The sequence below is a fragment of the Sceloporus occidentalis genome, unplaced genomic scaffold, assembly GCF_023333645.1.
Source record: "Sceloporus occidentalis isolate IW3139 unplaced genomic scaffold, rSceOcc1.0.p SCAF_1, whole genome shotgun sequence".
In the NCBI taxonomy this organism is placed as follows: Eukaryota; Metazoa; Chordata; class Lepidosauria; order Squamata; family Phrynosomatidae; genus Sceloporus; species Sceloporus occidentalis.
The window spans coordinates 104,388,175-104,410,025 of NW_028316981.1; the positions used below are offsets into that span (position 1 = coordinate 104,388,175).

The 21,851-nt window shown below is 41.9% G+C and overlaps 1 protein-coding gene across 3 annotated transcripts in view; it reads left to right on the forward strand.

Annotated features, from left to right (window-relative positions):
* Nucleotides 1-21,851, forward strand: part of SH3RF2 (SH3 domain containing ring finger 2) — a 138,036-nt gene that overhangs the window by 103,257 nt on the left and 12,928 nt on the right. For 2 of the 3 annotated variants that reach the window (XM_089504332.1, XM_089504396.1), the window contains exons 6-7: nt 11,984-12,078; nt 13,048-13,218. In XM_089504332.1, the coding sequence (XP_089360458.1) occupies nt 11,984-12,078; nt 13,048-13,218 (266 nt within the window). The remainder of the gene's footprint in view (nt 1-11,983; nt 12,079-13,047; nt 13,219-21,851) is intronic. The other variant, XM_089504468.1, reaches the window with a different exon arrangement.

Genomic DNA, 21,851 nt, shown 5'->3' on the forward strand with positions numbered 1-21,851 from the left:
CAGAATGACGTAACGTTAATCCGGAATATTTGGAAGCGATTTATCTTTTGGCATCGTTTCCATTTCATTGACAGCCAGGGAGAATCCCTTCAGAGAGCACAGAGATCAATGAAGGAGGCTGCTGGAAAAGCAGGGAGGGAGCACTCTTCCCAAAGATTCTCTTTCCAGGGTTGGGGGAAAAGGCAGATTCCATTTGAGAAATGGAGGGAGAAAGGCTCTATCCCCCCCCCCCCCCATTGATCAGAGCCCTTCCTTGCCTGGGTGAGATCAGATGCCTCCTCGCGAGGAGCCTTCCCTTCCCTGTCTGGGCGAGATCAGTGCCCAAGCGGGCAGGGAATGTCTCCTCGCGAGGAGCCATCCCTTCCCTGCCTCTCCTCCGTTAGAAATGGGCTCTCCCCACACAGAGGGGAGGTTGCAATCCACCGGGGGAAGCCTTGAGCAGCCGGGACTTCAGGTGTTTAAAGCGCTGAAGAGATTAAGCGCCTGTAAACCATTAAAATAAAAAATAAAAATAATCCTTATCTCTTATTGAAAGACCACAGCGGACAAAGGGGTGAGGGAAGCAAAAATGGCGACAGCCAGACAGATGGGGACAGAAAGGGCAACTCCCCCAAGGACAGCCCCATCGCACTCCGCTCCTCCCATTCATCTAAGGCTTTCAAAGGCTGTCGTTCCTATTTAAATGCTCCGGTTCCTAAATCGAATCAATGGAAAAACGTAGGTCAGACCCTAGTGTTTTTTTAACACATGTTAAATGAGGAAAACTCGAATCAAAATTTTATTCCGCTCTACAATTCGATTTGTAGTGGAGACGATTGCGGGTTGCTCTAGAACCGTTCTAGGTTTAAATCGGATCCTAATAGGAACGCCACTCCTTGGATTCGATTCAGAACGCGGGGTTTCACCTAGTGAGAACAACCCCTAGAAAAGTGTTTTCGCTAGGAATCTCTAGCTCCTCCAGAATGACTCTAGGTTCAACTTCTGGCCGAGTTGCACTAGAAGTTCTAGAGAGTGCATATTAATCAAATCCACAAATAGTCAAATCCACAAAAGTCAAAGTTGCAAATGTGGAGGACTGACTGTAATATATTTTAGTGGAGTCTTGTGTGCCATATACAATTGTTAAGCAACATAATTATGTTTTATCAGTATCTCTACGCACCCCATGCTTCCTAGTTCCAATAAGAAGGCAGTGACGGGAGCCAAGATGAGGAGTGATTAGGGTTGCCATAACCTGCCTGGCGGTGGGACATTCCCAGTTTTTCACCTGTAGGGGGCGTCCCTGCATTGTTTCCTCCTTGACCCAGGTTTGTCCCGGGTTGAGGAGGTTGCCACTGAGGCAGCTGCCGTTGCGTGTGGCCACTATTGCTGGGGCCTCCACCCCCAACGCAGCCTTCTCCAGCCGCCGGCGCTTCTGCTTGCCCTGCTGCGTGCCCTTTCAGGGCTGCGTGCAGGGCTAAGTAGGAGGAGCTCCTCCTGAGGGCAGGCTGGCTGGGCAAAGGTTGAACAGCCCGCCCCTTCTCAAAGCCAGAGCCTGTGATTCCTGGCAGGGGGTGGGGCTGTTCCAGCCCCAGTCAGCCCCCATTGGCCAGCCAGACTCAGGAGGAGGAGCTCCTCCTCTGTTTGGTCCCCACATAGACTGGGCCCAACAAGGCAGCAGAGGAGAGAGGGCCATTTCCTTTGGCGCCGAGGATGATGATGATGATGATGAGGAGGAGGAGGAGGAGGAGGAGGAGGTGCATGGCCATTTTCAATATTTATTTGGACCCTGTGTATTTTTTCTAATATTTATTTGGACCCTGTGTATTTTTTCTAATATTTATTTTTCCCAAATGTATTTTTTGTGTATTCTTTCTGCTTTTAATGCTAACAAGTTTGCCTTCTTTTAACAATGTTAGTGATGATGGTGGTGGTGGTGGTGATATTGGTATCAGTCAGCTTCAGAGGCCTGCGCCTGATGTTCTTGAAGCCGAGACAGTGTGACTTTCCAAAGTGCCTTTTCTGTGTGTTTTTTCTCCTTTTAATGCTGATGATGATGATATCAGCAAACCTCTGAGGCATGGCCAATGTAAGTTGCTCTGATTTTTACAAACTTATGCGCAGTGAAGAAAAATCAAAGTGCCTTGACCAAGTACACCAGAAGTACAGTTGCGGTAAGAAACCTGAAACTGAGGGCAAATCGACTTCTTGTGAAACCACCTTGACATGTTCGATATGCATAGCCATGTTAACCCATGTTCAATTATGGAATAAGCCTCTGAAATATAAAAGAGGCCATGTTAAGTAAAGCCATGTTCAATGCCCAAATGTGCTGTCGTGTGTTTTGGAACGGGGAAGGGGTGGTTTGGCCAGAAAGGGAAGTACATTTCTGCCATCTGTCTAGGAATAATGCCAAAATGTCCTCCATTTTGATCATGCCTAAGAAACATGCATTTATATTAAGATTTTTTAAAAATCATCAAAAAATTGTGTGTGTCCTCCATTTGAAAATGTTGTCCTACATTCGTCCCTCTTTGGAGGTCCTGACTTATGGCAACCCTAGGAGTGATGGTCTTAAGGATGTCAGAGGTCCACACTGATCTGCTGAAGTCTAATACGCATTTTCTTAACAAACATCCTGTCTTGTTTGCTGATTTGCTTTATCCTCTATTCAGGATTTATTGTAGCAGTCTCAGTTTTGAGTAGGTGTTGCTTTTTTGGCATTTATACTGCTTAGGCTTTCCTAAAGCTTATGTTCTCAAAACAAACAGTTACAGTTTGAGAGGTGAGTAATTGCAGAGGTGCTCTGGTTATCTGCTAAAGGGCAACATTGGTGGTATCCTTTATGGTTTTATACAACCTGTTTTTCAACAGCACTTCCTAGGAAATTTATATTTGATTTAGCTTCGTCTCAGAGCCCCAAACCTGCCTGTGCTTCTTCTGATAAGTTAACTGTACTGTTCAGTGACCATTCTTCTCTCAAGGCAGGCAAGCAACATCAGTTATCAGCTAAAAGCTAATAAAAGTACTGGCTGGTTTAGCAGACATTGCTAGCGCATGGATAAATACAGATAAGAAAATGAGTGACATGACCTCTTGGGCTGATGACCCTTATCTCTTGCTTTTGCAGAAATGAAGAGTGTGCCATGTTACCAGGGCTATAGTTTTCTTTCTCTCTTTTTTCTCTTTCTCCAGAACTTGAGAACATGAGAATTTGGTTGTTTAGTGGCAGAAGCAACATGGGAGCAAGCAAGCTTATATATTGGCTGCAATCCAGCATCTCCTCATAGAATGTAACTATCCATATGTGGAGAAATGCTGCACTAGCAAAACACAACACCAATGCAGAATAGCAACATTGTGCAACACAAATCAATTACTGGGTGCACAAGGCACAATGTATACTGCATAAACACAGTGTGCAACCACCACTGTCAGCAGACTATTTTTGCACTACGGCTATTAATTTGTCCTGCATGCCTAGTGTGACTTATGCATACATATGTTACTAACAGAATGCCAGCCATTATATCCAAAATACTTATTTTGCTTATGGGTGGTGGTGGTGATATGCTTATACTAATAGAAATAACACTTATTTTCTATACCACTTCATAGTAAACTAAGCACTCTCTAAGCTGTTTACAATGTGTAAGCCAATTGCCCCCAACAAGCTGTCTACTCATTTTACCAACCTACAAAAGGAAGGAAGGCCAAGTCAACCTGGAGCCCTGTAGAATCGAACTTAGAACATTTTGGCTGCAGTACTAGCATTTAACCACCGCACGACCAGGGTTCTTATAAAAAAAATGCAAAGTGGGTCCTCACGGATATTAAGCATGATAATATTTGGAGTCACTAGTGAATACCTTATAGAGCAGAGGAGCAAATATTTTTGACTTATCAAAGATCTGTCCCTCATGACCCATGTTTAGAGTAGCATTAGAATTGTTGTTTCTTCTTCCCTATGGAGGTTAATGTGGTGCATGTATTTGTATAATCTCACCCTAAAATCTTTCCTTTGGTTGTACTGAAGTGTGATGCCAAAATGTGAGAAAGAACAGAAAACCATGAAGACCTGGCTTTTAAATACATCATTCTTTTCAACTAGGTTGCTAATAATAAATCTATTGTCTTCCTTTATACCTTTTTCCAGAACCTACCAAAATAATAATCTCTCATCTTGATTTCTGTAACGCGCTCTACATGGGACTACCTTTGTATCAAGTTCGGAAACTTCAACTGGTGCAAAATGTGGCAGCGAGATTGGTCATTGGAACACCTAGGCATGACCATATAATGCCAGTTCTAAAATCCCTTCACTGGCTGCCGATTAGTTTCTGGGCACAATACAAAGTGTTGATTATTACCTTTAAAGCCCTACATAGCTTGGGCACGAGTTACTTGAAGGAAAGCCTCTCCCTACACAATCCGCCCCACACTTTCAGAACAACTGGGAAGAATCTATTGGATTGTCCAAAGACCAGACTAAAATCTACTTCCCACAGGGCATTCACTGCTATGGCTCCCAAATTGTGGAATGGCTTGCTGGAGGAGATCCATCTTATTACCATCTTAGATGCCTTCAAGAAGGCACTCAAGACAGATATCTTCCGGTGAGCCTATCCCCCTGACCTGCTATAATAGCTTTAAGATGACACTTCATTCAGAGCATTTATGGGAAATTAGATGGTGATATTGTACCTATATAGGGTTATTGATGTGTTTTTAAGATTTTATGATATGAGAATGTATTTTAACTAACCGTAATTTTAAATTTGTTGCTGTACTCCTGCCTCGATCCACAGGGAGAGGCGGGATATATATAAAAAAAACTATTATTATTATTATGAGTTGGAGCACTAGTCCCATGAGGCTCAATATCTAGTTTGACAGCAATTCTACAATGACCTATTGAGATAACCCTGCTTCCTGTAATCCTTTTAACTAGAGATGCTAAGGATCAAAACAGTAACTGTCTACCTTCACAGTTCCATGTGTTCAACCACTGCATCATGGACCCCCCCCCAAGAGTTTGGCAGTGCAGGTGCAGATTTTGGATAGTGGTTGCCACTGGTGCATCCATTAAGACTGAATCAGCAAAGATTTGGAAAGAGATAATGGCTTCTGGGCATACTGCATGTATTAATATGCTGATTTCCATTCATTGGTGTGTGTACACAAATAATTAAAAAAAATGTTGCCTGTTTTACTACAATGATTGAACTGGGTTTTTTTCTCTCTTTTCACACCTAGTTCCAAAATACTATACCTACAAGACAAAGACTTTTCTCTACTATACATGTGATTATCTGCTTATCTGTGCTTGTGCAAATAACCTGTTCAACCACCTTTGTCTTTTTAATTACCCTTTACCCATTCATACTATACTTCTTACCCCATCACCCTGTCAACAAATTTTACATTTGCAAGAAATGTTTCATGCAGCAGAAGAAGTGAACTGCAATCCATGTAAATCCTGTGCAGAAATTAACTTGAACTGCTTTAACCTTTCAAACCCTTGACTACAAATTCATAGGCTTGGATAAAACAGAGCCACAGTTTCAATAACTGTTTAACCACCCACTGTGTGATGCAGCAGCTAAAAAAGCTAATGCAATTCTTGGCTGCATTAATAGAAGTATTGTGTCTGGATCAGAGGAAGTAACAGTACCACACTATTCTGCTTTGGTCAAGCCACACATGGGATACTGTGTCCAATTCTTGGCACCACAATTCAAAAAGGATGTTGAGAAACTGGAGCATGTCCAGAGGAGGGTGACCAGAATGGTGAATGGTCTGGAAACTATTCCTTCTGAGGAGAGGGTTAGGGAGCTGAGTATGTTTAGCCTGGGGAAGAGAAGGTTAAGAGATGATATGATAACCCCATTCAAATATTTGAAGGGATGTCATATTGAGAATGGAGCAAGCTTGTTTTCAGCAGGTCTAGAGAATAGGACCTAGAGCAATTGATTCAAGCTACAGGAAAAGAGATTCCACCTCAACATTAGGAAGAACTTCCTGAGAGTAAGAGCTGTTCGACAGTGGAACACATTCCCTTGGAGGGTGGTAGAGTCTTCTTCTGGGGGGGGGGGTTAAACAGAGGCTTGATGGCCTTCTGTCAAGGGTGCTTCAATTGTGTGTTCCTGCATGGCAGGGGGTTGGACTGGAAGGCCCTTGTGATCTGTACCAATCTGTGATTCTATTATTTAAAAGATCTGCAGAGGGCCTGCAAAACTTTGGTACTGAGGGAAAGCAATGGTGCTTGCAAACCATCTCCTCTGGGCCATAAAGGAGGAACTATAATCCTGTAACTTGAGAGTGGCTTTCGGTTGCTGATGTTGTTGATGTGTGCCTTCAAGTCATTTCTGACTAATTTTGACCCTAAGATGAGTGTGTCATGGGGTTCTCCTGGCAAGATTTGTTCAAAAGAAGATTGCTATTGCCTTCATCTGAGGATGAACTAATGTAGTTTGTCCAAGGTCACCCAGTGGGCTTCCATGGCAGATTGGGGGTCATGGAATGCTATCTAACACTCACACCATGACACCTTGTTGGCTCTCTCAGAATGTAGTGTCTAGGGTAAGGTCTAGGGTAAAGTCTGGGATAAAGTCTAGTGTTAGAAGATCTAGGGTATTTCTGCTTGAAATGCCTTATTATGCTCTCCTTTCTGCAGTCTTGGGCCAGACCAGAACTCAGCTCACTAAACTTCACTGGCTGGCTGGTCACCTCTTACTGTTGGTGGCTCTCCCAATTTACAATTTTACACACGGCCACTGTTTTATATCCAGGACATTAGCAGCATGGCCTGGGCTGTTCTGCCAGCTTTGGCCTCGGAAGTTGCCTTTTATCCTAAAGTTGCCTTCAGGTGCTCACCAATGGTGCCAGCTCTTTCCTCACCCAGGTTGTCCTGCCATTGTGACTGTCTCATTAAATAGCACCACCTCAGTGTTAATTAGCCTTGCATGACAACTTGGGAAAGGTTAAATGGAAGACCAAAAAAATAAGCATTGGTCTATGTTTGAAAGAATTGGTTAGATAAAAATTTTATCTGTCCAAATGGCTAAATGGCCTCAGTGAATATCAGGGTGGGAAGATAACCCAAACAGTAAATACAGAGGTTGACTCAGTGGTGGGCCAGTCAAGCCCCAACACTACAAAACTGATAACAGGTCCACAAATATCACTGCATCTGTTGTTTTCCTGGAGAGCACAAAAGCAATCCCATCCCTCCAGTATTTGTCTAGCACAAGCAGCATGGAGGTGAGTAGGTGGATCAGGCTTTTTCTTGTTCAGACCACCAGAAATAATTAACAGAGGGAGCAGCTCAGTTTTTGTGTAGTAAAACTTGCAAAAACAAGTGACAACAATCTGTGACAGTGATAACATGGAATACTATAACTCTGGCATGGAGATATGACTTCCCCCTCCAAAGGTAAGTTCATTATTAACTAGCACTCAAATAGGAGCCTGTCTTGATCATTATTTCACCATAAAATAGGATCTACTTTTATATTCCTTCAGTGTCTGAATTTGTTCTAGCTCTGCACAGTCGCTGTATTTCACAATGGATGATCTACACTGAAGATCATTCTCCTTCAGTAAGAAACAACTGAGGAATGAGAGGTGAGAAAGGGTTGCCTCTTCCTTTTAGCAGCTGTACAGATGAATAAGCACTAGAGGCTGAAGAATTCGATATAATGGATGTGTGGGAATTTTGTTGCCTTAACCCTGTCAATTACAAAATACTTTGCAGTATAGGAAGATGTGGACTGCTGCCTCTGGGGAGCTGGCTTGATGAATCCCACAGTCTGTCTCAAAGTATCAGAGTACTCCACTTCCTATTCAGGTGGGATGGGAGACTGAAAATCCTTTAGGAATGGGGAGAGGGTGACACACACAGCAAGTGTCACTTTTCCATAGCCTTTTTTGCAGTGGCTTTCTGTATGTCCTTTCTAAATTCAAGACAAGGGGGCAAAAGACTAAAACAAGGTATCTAGATGGAAAGCCAGGGACGTTGGCAGAGAATATATAGTGTACCAGCTAAATCAGAGGTTTATTATTTATTTACTTATGAAATGGATGGCTTACAAATAACATTAAGACAAGTTAAACAGTTTAAAACAGAGGTTGGAATTGTTTGGCTCTCCAGATGTTATTAGACTGCAACTCCCAGCATTCCGTGACCTTGACTCTGCTGACTAGGGCTGCTGTGAGCTACAGTCAAGCAATATCTGAAAGTTTGTGTGATTATTACCCCTAAAATAAAGAAACTTTTCTTGAAAAATCATTTAGGAATGTGAAGAATATCTGCCTGTCTTTCAAACTAGGGCTGGGAATCAGCCCTCCACGTGATGTTAGATTGCAGATCCCAGCATTCCTGTCCAGTGGTATCCCTAGGTTTGGTGTTACTGAGTGTGATAACTCATGGTGTCATCTCCCCCCCCCCCCCATTCACCTCCTCCCATACCACACCATGCAGAATACTTAATAATCCCCCTCCCCTTTTAAGGAGTCATATTTCTAGCTCCCATTGTTCTTCATATCACAAAGACTTGTACTTTACCATTTTTAAAATGAATCCTAAATTATATTCAGAAACTCTTTATCTGTCCCTCAGCACCATTGTGATTTTGAATACCTAGCATTTGTTGGGTGATATTTTGTTCAGAAAGCACAAGAGCCCTTGATCGTGGCAGTTGGATAAACACTACTCTAGATAAGGAATATGTTGAAGTGTTTGTGTGTGGCCCCATGCGTGGGTAGTTGTTTCATTTTCCAGACTGATCATTTTTAAAAAGTGTCTCTGATTCAGAATATTTTTCTTGTCCTTCTAAGTATTTTCTTGTCCTTCTAAGAACTTCCCTACTTCTAAGCCTGAAAGAACCAAACTACAGTATGTGTTCTAAAGGCTTCTTGTTTTCACTTTCCTGTGACTTGAGTTAGCAGTGCTTCAGACTGTAAAAACCTGAGGAAAGGGGCCTGTTTATTTTGTTTGTGTGTTATTATAGTGAGTGTCTTGTACATTGATGATATTGGCTAGCTGATGATATTTGCTCCATGTCAAGAGGAAACCATCTATTAGGAGCAATTGAACAACAAGAAATATTTTGACAATAGGAGATTGGCCAAACCTAGTGTGTTAGAAAGCTGCATGGGATGAGAACTGGGCAACTTTAAGAGGGGTTTCTGTGGAATCCTTGTCCCCTAACCTACCTCAATCCCCCCCAAAAAAATTCAGCTGAAAAGACACCTTTTCAGCCAAAACTAGCATTTGAGACGTAGAGAGATCTTGTAGCACCTTTGAGACTAACTAAAGAAAGAAATTGGCAACATGAGCTTTTGTAGACTTCAGATGCAGGAAGTAGGCTGAAGTTTATGAAAGCTTGTGCTGCCAATTTTTTTTCTTTCAGTTAGTCTCAAAGGTGCTACAAGATCTCTCTACGTACTGGTTCTACAGACTAATATGGCTATATCTTTGAATTTTAGCATTTGGGAGACACTGTAAACATTAATTTTAGCACACCAAAAGATCAAAAACAAATGCATCCAAGTGACTTCTGATTGCTCAAAATGGCACTTTCAGTTCTGGCAACCATGCCAGTGCATCTTGCCAAGATCCGAGAATGCCAGAAATAGGTTCTCAGTTCTGGTGTATGCCCATCCCCAACCCTCATATTAACCTACACAGAATAATCACTTGTAAAAACTATTTTCAGAACTGTGTACTGGTTGTATTTGGTTAAAAATAAGTAAGAACAATGGGTTATATAAATATAAAGAAAGTAGCCTTTTCAGCCAAATATCCTGGAGAATTGATCTGAAGAAAAATCCCCACTGTAAAAAGCCCTGTGATAGAAGAATGTCACATCTCATGTTCAATCCAAGTGCACTTCAAGGCCAAACTACACACAGTGATGGATATTCATGATTGCATCTCAAAGGCCCACTTTGTATTTTTGGAAGTAGTAGTTGAGCCACCCAGTCCAGCCTGGTATTGTGGCATAGGTCAGCAGGATTAATCTTTCCACTACCACTCTTTTTTCAATTAAAAAAAAATATCATAGCTATTGTTTGCACTGATAAAAAGGTGAGCAAAAATGTACATACGATCTCTCACATTTTATCTACGAAAACAGAAACATGGTTGAAAGTGTCAAATAACATAAGGACATGATCAAGAGGGTACAGTTAAGGATGTGGGTAGGCAACTCAAGTGCATGGCCAAATGCAAAAGGTAATTTTAACACAGATGAATAGACGTGATGAAATGACATTCAGAAACCATTAAAAAAAATACTTCAAGACTCAATGAAGTTTATTGCATGGGACCGTTGCATTACAAAACGTGTGCGCACAGGTGCACATGGAACCGGATGGGGCTAAGAACTGTATTTTACTGCACGAGGGAAGGCCGCCACTGCCGCCGGGCATTCCAATCACGGCCTCCCTCTGTTCCAGAGGGCGCAATTTCTGAGAACTGTTCTAAAGCATGCAGTAAAATACAGTTCTTAGCCCCATCCCGTTCCGTGTGCACCCATGCGTGCACAAATTTTGTAACGCAACAGGCCCGTTTTAGGGCCTGTGTGATAAACTTCAATCACATTTTAAGGGGGGGGGAATAGGACTCCAGCCCCTATTCAATCGCAGAGGTACAGAAAAGGATTTGTCAAACTTTTTAAAGGGCCGCCATGCAGATATGCATCTCAAAAAATTCACAAATAGACATTAACCCTTAATATAGGATATAGTCATGATTAGAAAATATCAGTTCAGTTCTTTCTCTGTAAGAATTCATCTTAAACTCAAGAGGACAGAACCCAAAGCAAAAGACTGTCAGTTAAAAAGAAATGCCCTGCAAGGTCTTGGCTGAAATTCAGAACAGAGAGAACCAACCTTTTCTTCTTGGGCTGGGGGATTCTACAATCTTCCTGCCGTCTATAGGTAACATGCCTCATCATATCCAGGGCTGGCCATGTTGGCCATACAGCCAAGTACAAAATCCATAAAACAGTGATACCTTTAGAGGGCCATTTTTTTCTCCTTACTATTTGTAACACCTTTGGCTGGTGAAGAAGCCAGTGGAGCTTCAAAAGCTTGCAGCATATATTTTATGCCTTTTGGTTTGTCCAATAAAGGTATCACTGCTTTATGGATTTTGGATTTTATTGTACTATCCCTAGTCATGAATACCAAGGTTTTTGACAGCACAAATAGAGTGACTAAAGAGACTATTTTATCCTATGACCTATGTTGTAAGTGGGAAAGCCATGGTCTTCCAGATCTCTCATCAGTCTCAGCCACCATACCTGATGGTCCTATCTACCTCCTCCCAACAATGACATACTATACCACTGGCCCAGGTCTGCTAGCAAGTATTAACCCTTTCTGATATATTGAATGCAAGTCAATAGACCAGAGCTTGCCTCTGCTCCTGGTATAGTTACATTCAGATGGGCAATGGAAAGGACTTTCAGCACATGTAAGTCTGACAACAAAGGAACTAAATGCTTAGTTAAATGGTAAAGAACTCTTGATTTCATTGAAATTAAGAAATAGTGTGTTCTTGCTGCACCATGTCCTTAAAGTTTCAAGTCATAACAAAATAGCAGAGATCTTGTGCATAACAGGCATCACATCTCCAGTGGGTGGATGTGCTCTGACGAGTGAAGGTGACAGACACATTACCTTCAGGGATACCACATTTCAAGTCCCTCAGAAATAACCTGTAATAAGCCTTCCTCATCACTGACAACAAGCAAACTAGTCCAGCAGCATGTTCATTGTTATCCGGGTGACTACAATGTTAATGTTCCATTTAGATATCTGGCCACACATACAGCAGAGTGAATCAGCTCTACTAATGAGGTAAATGCGGTATTCATGAAACAGGATATTCTGCTTCGCTTTGATGTCAGCTGCTTGCGAGATCTTGTTCAAGATTATTCCCTTTGAAGGTAGGATATAATGACACCCATTTGAATTCTTTTCTCCTTATTTCCAGGTGAGCACTTCCTACTACTCTCCATCTGAATCCATGGGGCACTCTACAGCTATCGTCACCCTTCCCCATTTACAGCAGCACCTCTCGGTGAATATGTACGTAAGGCAAATCCTTATCAATTGGGTATGGACAGCATTTTTCTGGGGCTAGAGAGACAGTTTCCTAGCAACCATAGCCCATACTGCCAATTTTTTTACACTGAAATAAAAATGGGACCAAAACCTCCCAGATGGATATAGTGAAAAGGTGATTAAAAAACAATCCTGTGAGCTATTTTACTATATTGGTGTTCAGCTGAATTTTGGTTTTTCACATATTGGTGTTCAGTTAAAATGGAAAAAGCCCCCTTGATAGAAATGCTTCATCTAGTTAATCTGCCATGTAAAGGGGCTTCAGACAAGTCAAGAAGCAAACAAAAAACAATTACATTATATGAAATAGAAGCAGTTTGTATTCGACTGCCAGATTGCTTGACACAATTATGAATCAGATCATTTCCAAACTGTAGCATCTGCACAACATTGGTGACATTTGTGAAGGAGTGGTTTGGGGGCAAGCAAACACCTATGCAAGGAGGCCTGAGGATCTCCTCAGCTGCTGGATCTCTTACAGGCTTTGAGAGGAATTCTGTGGTAACAACCAGCTAGACAAGGTTCATATAATCCCTTTTTGTTGTTATGACTCTTCTTGGTTTGGATGGCTATTTATCTCTTTCCCACCCCAAGGCTTTAAGGCATTTCTGACTCTGAAGTTTATTGTTTCACTGTTGTACACATTATACCATCTCAGATGGGAGTGTCCGCTGTGTTGTCTCCCATTTATTCAGCATTCTTGATGAGTTGTCTGCCTATTAATCTGATTCAGTCTCCTAACACTGGGGTATTCCCACACTGTGTGACAAACATGTTATTTGAAGAGGCCACAGCCACAGCACAAATCACAACCAGAGTTCCCATTGCAGTTTTAAAAAGGATTGTTGGATCATAACTTCATTACATTACATAAATGGAGCTGCCTCTTCAGAGTGCCTTACGTTGCTGTTTCATTCCTTATGGTTTCATCAGGTGTGTGGCTCTGCACTCCTACACAGCTCACAATCCGGATGAACTAGAGCTGGAAAAAGGAGAAGGCATTCGGGTTCTGGGGAAACACCAGGAAGGCTGGCTTAAAGGGATGTCCTTGGTCACAGGAAAAATTGGGATCTTCCCAAGCAATTATGTTGCTCCTCTTTTCAGGTTTGATTTACTTATATTTTTAAGATAGAAATGACATATACAGCAGGTAACAGAAAAACCTTTCCACAGCCAAAATTAGATTTGAATTGGATCAACATGAGTGCATAATAAATGACTTAAAGGACTACCCACAAACATTTTTGAAACTCTTCAGTTCCTGCCTTTCAATAGAATTGGATGTGTTTGCCTTTTTCTTTTGGAATGAGGGAAATATTGTATATCGTGGCTTTCCTGCAACCATGTGCATCACCCTTGTGGGATCCTGGAATAAATATGAGGCCACAGCTCATACAAAAAATGATGCATAGGACAGAGATGTGCATATAACTATAAAAACTCAAACCTAAATAACAGCTACATAAGTGGTAGAATGACATGGAAATCAAAGCACATTATCTTTACACCCAGAGTAGTAGTAGTAGTAGTAGTAATAATAATAATAATAATAATAATAATAGATTTATTTATAGCCCGCCCAATCACAAGGAATCTAGGCAGTTTACAACAATAAAAAAATACATTGAATTATAATAAAATTCAAAATTGATCCCTTCTCAACCCCTCTTCCCAGTGCTAAAACTACAATTAAATAATCATGGTTTAAAAACAATAAAATACAATAAAGTATCATACAGAACATCTTGAGATGGGGTGTTTGTCTCTACCAGCCAGAATGCACCAGCTGCTTCTGGAGTAATCTAGCCCCAGAACTGCCCCCAGATTCCCCATTACTCCAGACTGCATAGTGACAATGGATGGCTGTCTGCACACATATCCCTCTATGTTGCCTGGTACTGAGGGAAGTCACTCCCTCTGAGGTCAGAAATGAAGTGCCCGGCATCTATCACATGGCTGGGCACCTCATTCTGACCACAGAAGGAGTGACTTGTACCAGTAGTGGCAGCACCAGCTAACAAAGCAGGATGCATGTGTAAACAGCTACCTGGCATTGCTACAAAATGCTTTGGTTTTTCCTGCAAAATCTGGAGCAAAACATAAATTACTTTAAGCCAGTATAAGGGAGAAAGGGGGTGGATTCAGTGTGGAACTGGCCTTCCATTATGAAGACAGATTGCACTCAAGTACACAGGCAACCATGGTGATGTGGGAAACTGCTTCACTTGGCCTGTGTAGACATGCCCCAAATCCCCTGGTTGTTCTGGGTTCAGTGAAGAATAGCTGCTTGCAATGAATGGTCACCTCAAGTAGAGCTATTCTAAGGAACTGCACAAACTCAATTAATTACCCCTAAGGAGAAATGTCTTCAGTTTGCATTTCATAAACCAGAAAATCAACAGAAACACATTTGTTAGTTCAATATCCACTTTCCAGATTTTCTTGCACTGTCTTACAATCAAAAATGTGTACAAAAATGTACTTATTAGGGAGAAATGTATGCAGTAGTGTTCATACTGGTGAAAAGAGTGTGAATATTGGTAATAAGAACACATTAAACTAGGGGGGAATGTGAATGTTAGGATGATGTGTCAAAAATGCATACATTAGGAGATATGCACATAAAAATTCATCTGGGCTTTCTAAAAACAATATTTTTAAAATCCCAATTGAAATAGAATTGGGACAAACCAAACCTAAGTTTGTAAAATTTAGGACTGACTTATTCATCCTTTCCTATTGTCCGTCCCGCACACTAAGGTCCTCTGGAAAAAATCTACTACAGCCAAAAAAAATCTAGGTTAACATCTGTCTCCCAGAGGGCCTTCTCTACTACTGCTCCTAAACTATGGAACAACCTGCCGGAGGAGATCCGTCACATTTCCACTCTGGCAGCTTTCAAGAAAGCACTCAAGACGGATCTCTTCCGGCAGGCCTTTCTAACTTAGTTACCCTCCCCAGATATAGAGATATTTGTCCCCTCATCTGTCTATTTCCCCCCGCCAATGTTTCTGCCTATTTTTTGTTTGTTCAATGTTTTTAATGTTTTAATATTATTACTGTTTAATTCTGTTTTAGTACTGGGAATGGGGGGGGGGGTTGGTAGGTCCAGGGTTTGATTTTTTAACTCTATTGTAATTTGTTGTATTTTATTGTTGTAACCCGCCCGGATTCTTCGTGTTTGGGTGGGCTAGAAATAAATCTATAATTAGTAGTAGTAGTAGTAGTAGTAGTAGTAGTAAGGGGCAATTTCCTAGATACTTAGAAAAGCTAAAGTTACATTTGTTCATCAAAATATAAACCAGAGTGGATATTGTGGTAATCCCAGCCTTTCCTCAACACTTCCAGTTCCCAGTAAGGGAGGGGAGAGTTGAATATATGCATTTGTGAAGGTGTTGAGGCTTGCAGAGTGCCCCTGAGGAATAAAACTGAAGCTTACACACCTCAAGTAGTAACTACAAACCATAGTAAGAGGCTCATCCAACTTGAGTTGTATTATTCTGTTGTTTTATTGATTTGGTATTTTGCGGGAATTGATGTTTTTATACGGTCTTAGATGTTGATATTGTTGTTTTTATTGTTATTCTTCTTGTTTTAATGTTGTTTTTAACTGTACACCGCTATGATCTTGTATAAGGAATAGCGGTATATAAGAATAAACTATTATTATTATTATTAATGGTCAGTGATAGTTTATGCAAAAACTGTTGCACAATAGTTCATATCTCATATATTTGGAAGGTGACCACATGACATTCATCAGAGTTTCATCTCATTGTGAACCATAACAAGTATGGCATCTTAAAGTCTAGCACACTTTTTTATGACAAAAACTTTTGTAGACTAGTGTCGACTTCAAGAGGAAAGGGTGACGTAAATTGCAGGTTGGGGGAGGGAATCAAAGGGCAATAAAATGCAGACAGCACAGACAGTAACAATTACAATCAACACAATGGCTTCTGCTAGCATTATTACTGTTACTAAGTGTTGGTAGGCTGGTAGAAGATGCCCTATGGGCTGTGCTGACCTTTTAAAAATACAATTATAGTCATTGCTTGCCCCATCCAGGATTGGTACTTTAAAGGTATTGTGGGAATTTCCCAGGAATAATCACTGAACAAAATAGGAGCAGTTTTGTTTATTCCAATGGCACAAGTAATTCATATTAAAGAACTGCTGTTGCACATCACACATTGTAAACTTGTAGGATTCACTATCACAACACGTGGTGGTTACAGCGCTGTGTAAATTTACAGCACTTTATAAATAAAGGTTAATAATAATAAGAATAATATAAAAGAATAATGGAAAACTGGTGCTCTTTCTTTACATCTTGTAGCTCCTACTTGGTTTATTTTCCATATGTTGGAAGGACCTTAACAGAAAAAGGTGAAGTAGGGAAAAGAAAAGAAAAAATAGAAAAGGGAAAGAAATCAGAAATATTGAAGAACAAAAGAAGTTTTAAAAACAGTTAGTTTGTGTCTTTTAGAAACAGCTTTGCCTATTAGGTCCTCCTTGCCAGGAAAGAATTACAAAAATAAATAGCCCTTGGAAGTTTTGATTTTTGGGCTGAAATTTCCATGCTGCTCTCAAAAACAAATTTTCCTAATACTGAATATAGCCATAATAGCTTGAGAGAATCTCCATGTTCAGAGGCTGCTTATATTTGAATATCAGATTTGGGCAGGGGGTGTCACACACTAGAGAGATGCTGCTGCCCTTCTACCTTGAGCTGTAGGCTTCCCAAAGGAAAATCACAAATTGTGACAGAGGATACCTCTTTGGAAACACATCTTAGGTTGTTAGGGAGGCAGAACAAAAATGTTTCCCATACAGTTTTGTTTCCCAAGAGGTTCAACATTTCCAGTAAGTAACAGTTCAGGAATGTTCTCATCTTCGGTTGGTAGGATTACTGAAAAATTAATTGTGGGTTGTAATTTATAGCAGTCATTATAGGTTAGATGCAGGATGGATATGTGACAGTATGACAGTGTACTAGTACATGAGGAACGGTTAAAGTTTGGTGGAGATAACTCTTCAGATCAATTAGCCTTACTTGCCTATATAATCTATTATACATTTTTCTGTATCTCATCAGTGTAACAAACTGTTACACATTCAGAAAATACATAGATTGTACAGTGTCTAATTTTCTATTGTGCCTGACAGAATGGACAGCAACAGCAGCAGGGAGTAGCAAAAGCCTTAAGAATATATTTGACTAGTATTATCTCAATCAAAATAGCTAAACAGATAGCTAGTTTGGATGTGTCCCTTCACATATGGCATATTTTGATTCATTTTGAAAAAAACAGCCCTGGTATACGGACGATCTCCGGGCAAGGAAGCGGGTCCTGCGACGACTAGAGCGCAAATGGCGGAGACACCAGCACTTAGCTGACAAGGCACTCCTAGCCTCTCTTTTGAAGGAATACGGAGTGGTGATAGACACAGCAAAGAACTCGTTCTATGTTGCGCATATCGCATCCGCAGAGTCGGGTCCAGCAGAGCTGTTCAGAGTAGTGAGGGAGCTCACCCAGCTTCCCTCCTCCCTGAACCCTATTTTGGAACCATCCAAGGCCTGCTGTGACCAATTTAACAACTTCTTCGCGGATAAAACCTCTCAGATAAGAGCTGATCTCGACACCATTATTGGGTCAGAAACCAGAGTAGAGGTCTCCAGAGCTTCTGTGGACTCAATTGTACTGGATCATTTTGAGTCTGTAAATACCGAGGATGTGGACAAGATCCTTAGAAGTGTTAGGAAGACAACTTGCTCTCTCGATCCCTGTCCCTCGTGGCTAGCGGCTCAGGGGGAGTGGTTGTAACAGCCATGTTACACCGAATAATTAATACATCACTCAGGGATGGGCAATTTCCATCCAGCTTAAAATTGGCCATTGTAAAACCGCTGATCAAAAAGCCCTCCCTTGACCCCCTGATGCACAACAATTATCGGCCTGTCTCACTATTGCCTTTTCTGGGGAAGGTGATCGAGAGGGCAGTTGCAATCCAGCTTCAGTCGATCTTGGATGATACTGATTATCTGGACCCATTTCAAACCGGGTTTCGGGCGGGCTATGGAGTTGAGACTGCCATGGTCGCCTTGGTCGATGATCTTTGTCTGGGCATCGACAGGGGTAGCGTGTCCCTGTTGGTGCTCTTGGACATCTCAGCGGCTTTCGATACCATTGACCATGGTATCCTTCTGGAATGCCTGAGGGAGTTGGGAATCGGGGGCACTGCGCTCCAGTGGTTCCGTTCCTACCTCTCGGGTAGATTCCAGATGGTGCAGCTGGGAGACGTGTGCTCTGATAAGAGGGCCCTGACATCCGGTGTCCCTCAAGGAGCCATTCTGTCTCCCATGCTATTTAACATTTACATGAAACCGCTGGGAGAGATCATCCGGAGACACGGGGCGCGGTGTTATCAGTACGCTGATGACACTCAAATATGTTTCTCTGTGTCTCCGACTGATGTAGTGACCAGGGATGGCATCTCTCCTCTAGATGCCTCTCTGGAGTCAGTAATGGGCTGGATGAGGGAAAACAGACTCAGCTTGAATCCAGAGAAAACGGAAGTACTTGTGATAGGCTCCCCCGGCCTGGGACTGGATGTTTCTCCACCTGTCCTGAACGGGGTCACGCTCCCCTTGAAGGACACTGTTCGCAGTTTGGGGGTGCTTCTGGACTCGTCGCTCCACCTTACATCTCAGGTGGATGTGACGGTCAGGAGCACCTGTTATCAACTTCGGTTGATACGCCAGCTGCGACCCTTCCTGGGCAGGGGGGACCTTGAAACAGTGGTACATGCTCTGGTAACCTCTCGTTTGGATTTCTGTAATGCGCTCTACATGGGCAACCCTTGTACCAAACTCGGAAGCTGCAATTGGTCCAGAATATGGCAGCTAGACTGGTCACTGGAGCTTCCAGGGCCAGCCATATAACACCAGTACTTAAAGATCTTCATTGGCTGCCTATCCGCTTCCGGGCCCAATACAAGGTATTGGTTATTACCTATAAAGCCCTAAATGGCTTGGGCCCAGGGTACTTGGAGGACCGTCTCTCTCCATATAATCCGCCCCGCACTCTCAGATCGGCCGGGAAGCAACTCTTGAGAGTTCCAGACTCAAAATATGCCATGACAACGCAGAGGGCCTTCTCTATCTCGGCCCCAAAGCTCTGGAACTCGCTTCCCGGTGAGCTCCGCTCGGTCACCTCTCTTGACCAGTTCAAGGAGGAGTTAAAAACCTACCTGTTTCAACAGGCTTTTCCCCAGCCTTCCCCGATGTAGCCCTCCCCTCTCTTACTGTATGTGTTGAAGTATCTCGAGCTAGCTAGATTTTGTAATTTGAAATTTGTAATTGCTATTGCAATTTTTAATGTAATGTATTTGTTGTCTTGTGTTTTATATTGTCTTGCTATGCTGTATTGGCACGTGTATGTAACCCGCCTTGATCACAGGAAATGTGGGCTAGAAATAAATATTTTAGTATTTATTTATTATAATTTGTCTTTCTGCTGAATAATGTAGGTTGATACATTTGCAACTGGGTCAACCAAAAAGGAAAACCAGGAAGGTTAATTTTTAAAAAGAGATTGTTGTATAATTTAGTGTAAAGCCTTCCAAAGTAGTTTGTTTTGCATTTCCTTTGTTTTAATCCAGGGTGATGTAACTCATTCCTTTGCTTGTCCTGCAAAGGGATCTTGTAGCACCTTTGAGACTAACCATGCAAAATAAATTGTAGCATAAGCTTTCACAAACAGAAGTAGAACAAGTCTATGGACTTTATCACACCTAGACTGTATGTGCTTCCATCCTAAAAATGGTTAAAGTGGTGGCATCCCAGAAAAGCAAGCCCATTTGCTATTGGTTATCACACAGAGAGCACAACAAGGGGTTAAAAGCACATTAAAGTGGGCCCAATGCGAATTTGGCTATCAAAAGGAGACAAACAAATCTTCATTGCCTGCTTAGAAATGCCTCCTCTGTGCATGCTCCAAAGTGTCATTTCCACAAGGGCGCGCGCACACACACACACACACACACACGCTCCGGGGAGGGGATATGGGGGGGGGGAATCCTCTTTGCCTCAGAAGGTGTTTCAGAGAAAGGCAGAATGAGGGTGCCCTTTGTTAACTCCTAAAACCACACACAAAGACATACATACACAAGAGAGAGAGAGAGAGAGAGAGAAAGGTGGTTCCATTAACTTGCTTGGTTCCAGCGAGGGCAGATACTCCCTGATGCCCTCCTTTCCAGGGCATGTCCTCCCTTTCTCCCTCCTGTCCAGGAGGACTTCCACAATGCCCTCCCTCTGCCTTCTTCTCCCACCAGCAGCTCTGCCCTTCATGAGAGGCTCCATTAGAGGAGGAGAGAACGGAGAGACTAATATGACTACGGAGATTATCGCACTGACAAAAAACTTGACTGCTCCCCAGTGGGATACAGTCAGGTTGCTACTGGGTATTATTGCTCATAATTTGCCACTGATTCCACTGGGGGATTGCAACCTGGCTGCGTCTCACATCCCAAGTGCACTTTGGAGGCCATTTTTCCAAGATGGAAAGATCCCGTTTTGGAAAAGGGGGCTCATAAGCATGTCTGGGATGCAGCTGTGTTGCAATCGCCTGGTGGAATTGGCAACAAATTATGAGCAATAATACCTGGTGGCAATCTGCAACCCAACTATATCCTGCTGAGGAGCAGTCAGGTTTTTAGTAAATGTGATAATCTCCTATGTCTTTGCTTGTTCTATTACTCATCTTTGTTTTAAAGGGGGGGGGGGGGGGAACCTAGGACTGATAAAGGATGATGTAAAATTTTGCTGAAAATGCCTTCTTAAAGTAACTGGAAAGCATCATTCTTACACACACCCTTCCTAAATTTCCCATTGTTTCTGCTAATTATGTTAGCTTTGAAATGCAGCTTCATCACACTATTCATCTCTCTGGATCATTTTCACTATTACATATTTAAGCAAATTATTTATGCAAACAAATATATATTTATATTTACAGATAACTATGTTACTTATAAATTCCCACTTCCATGTTCTGCTATAAACATTTTGACAGTAATTCTTAACATAAAATGCAAAAAAAAAAAAACCAAAACAGAGTTAAACATGCCAAGTTTTAGTCTGCTATCACAGATATGAGGCACTCTAGCAGAAGCCCAACTATCCATGTAATTGCTTTCACTAGAGATACGTTTTTACTCATTTCTTCCCCTGTGTATATTTTACCATGCTAAATCATGCCGTTTAAATTAGAGACACTGCAGTCACTTTGGGCCCAGAGTTATTTCTTCTAATATCCACTAAAACCCCTTGCATTAAGGGGAGTCAGTCATTACTCTTCATCCCTCTGGCTTATTTCTCCAGCTTTTGGCCTATGACAACACTGCAGCTTTGCTCCCCCCCCCCATAAACCAAACCAATAAACAATCAAAGGCAGACATGGGAAGTAACTTCCTAAAATCAGTCGTGAACACCAAGTTTGAAGCCTGTTACAGTATGGATTCCTTCAGAGATCACTTCAAACTAAATTGATGTCTTGGTTATTTTGATGAATCTCTTCCCCGTTATTAAATCATAAATCACTTTTCAAAGCACAGAACAGTTGTGGAAAGATAACAAAATGAGCCAGAAGTTGTTGTTTTCCCTTCTCTCTCTGAGAGGAGTCCTCACAGACCCTTCTCCACACCTCCGCATCCAAAGAAATTAGGAGCACTTA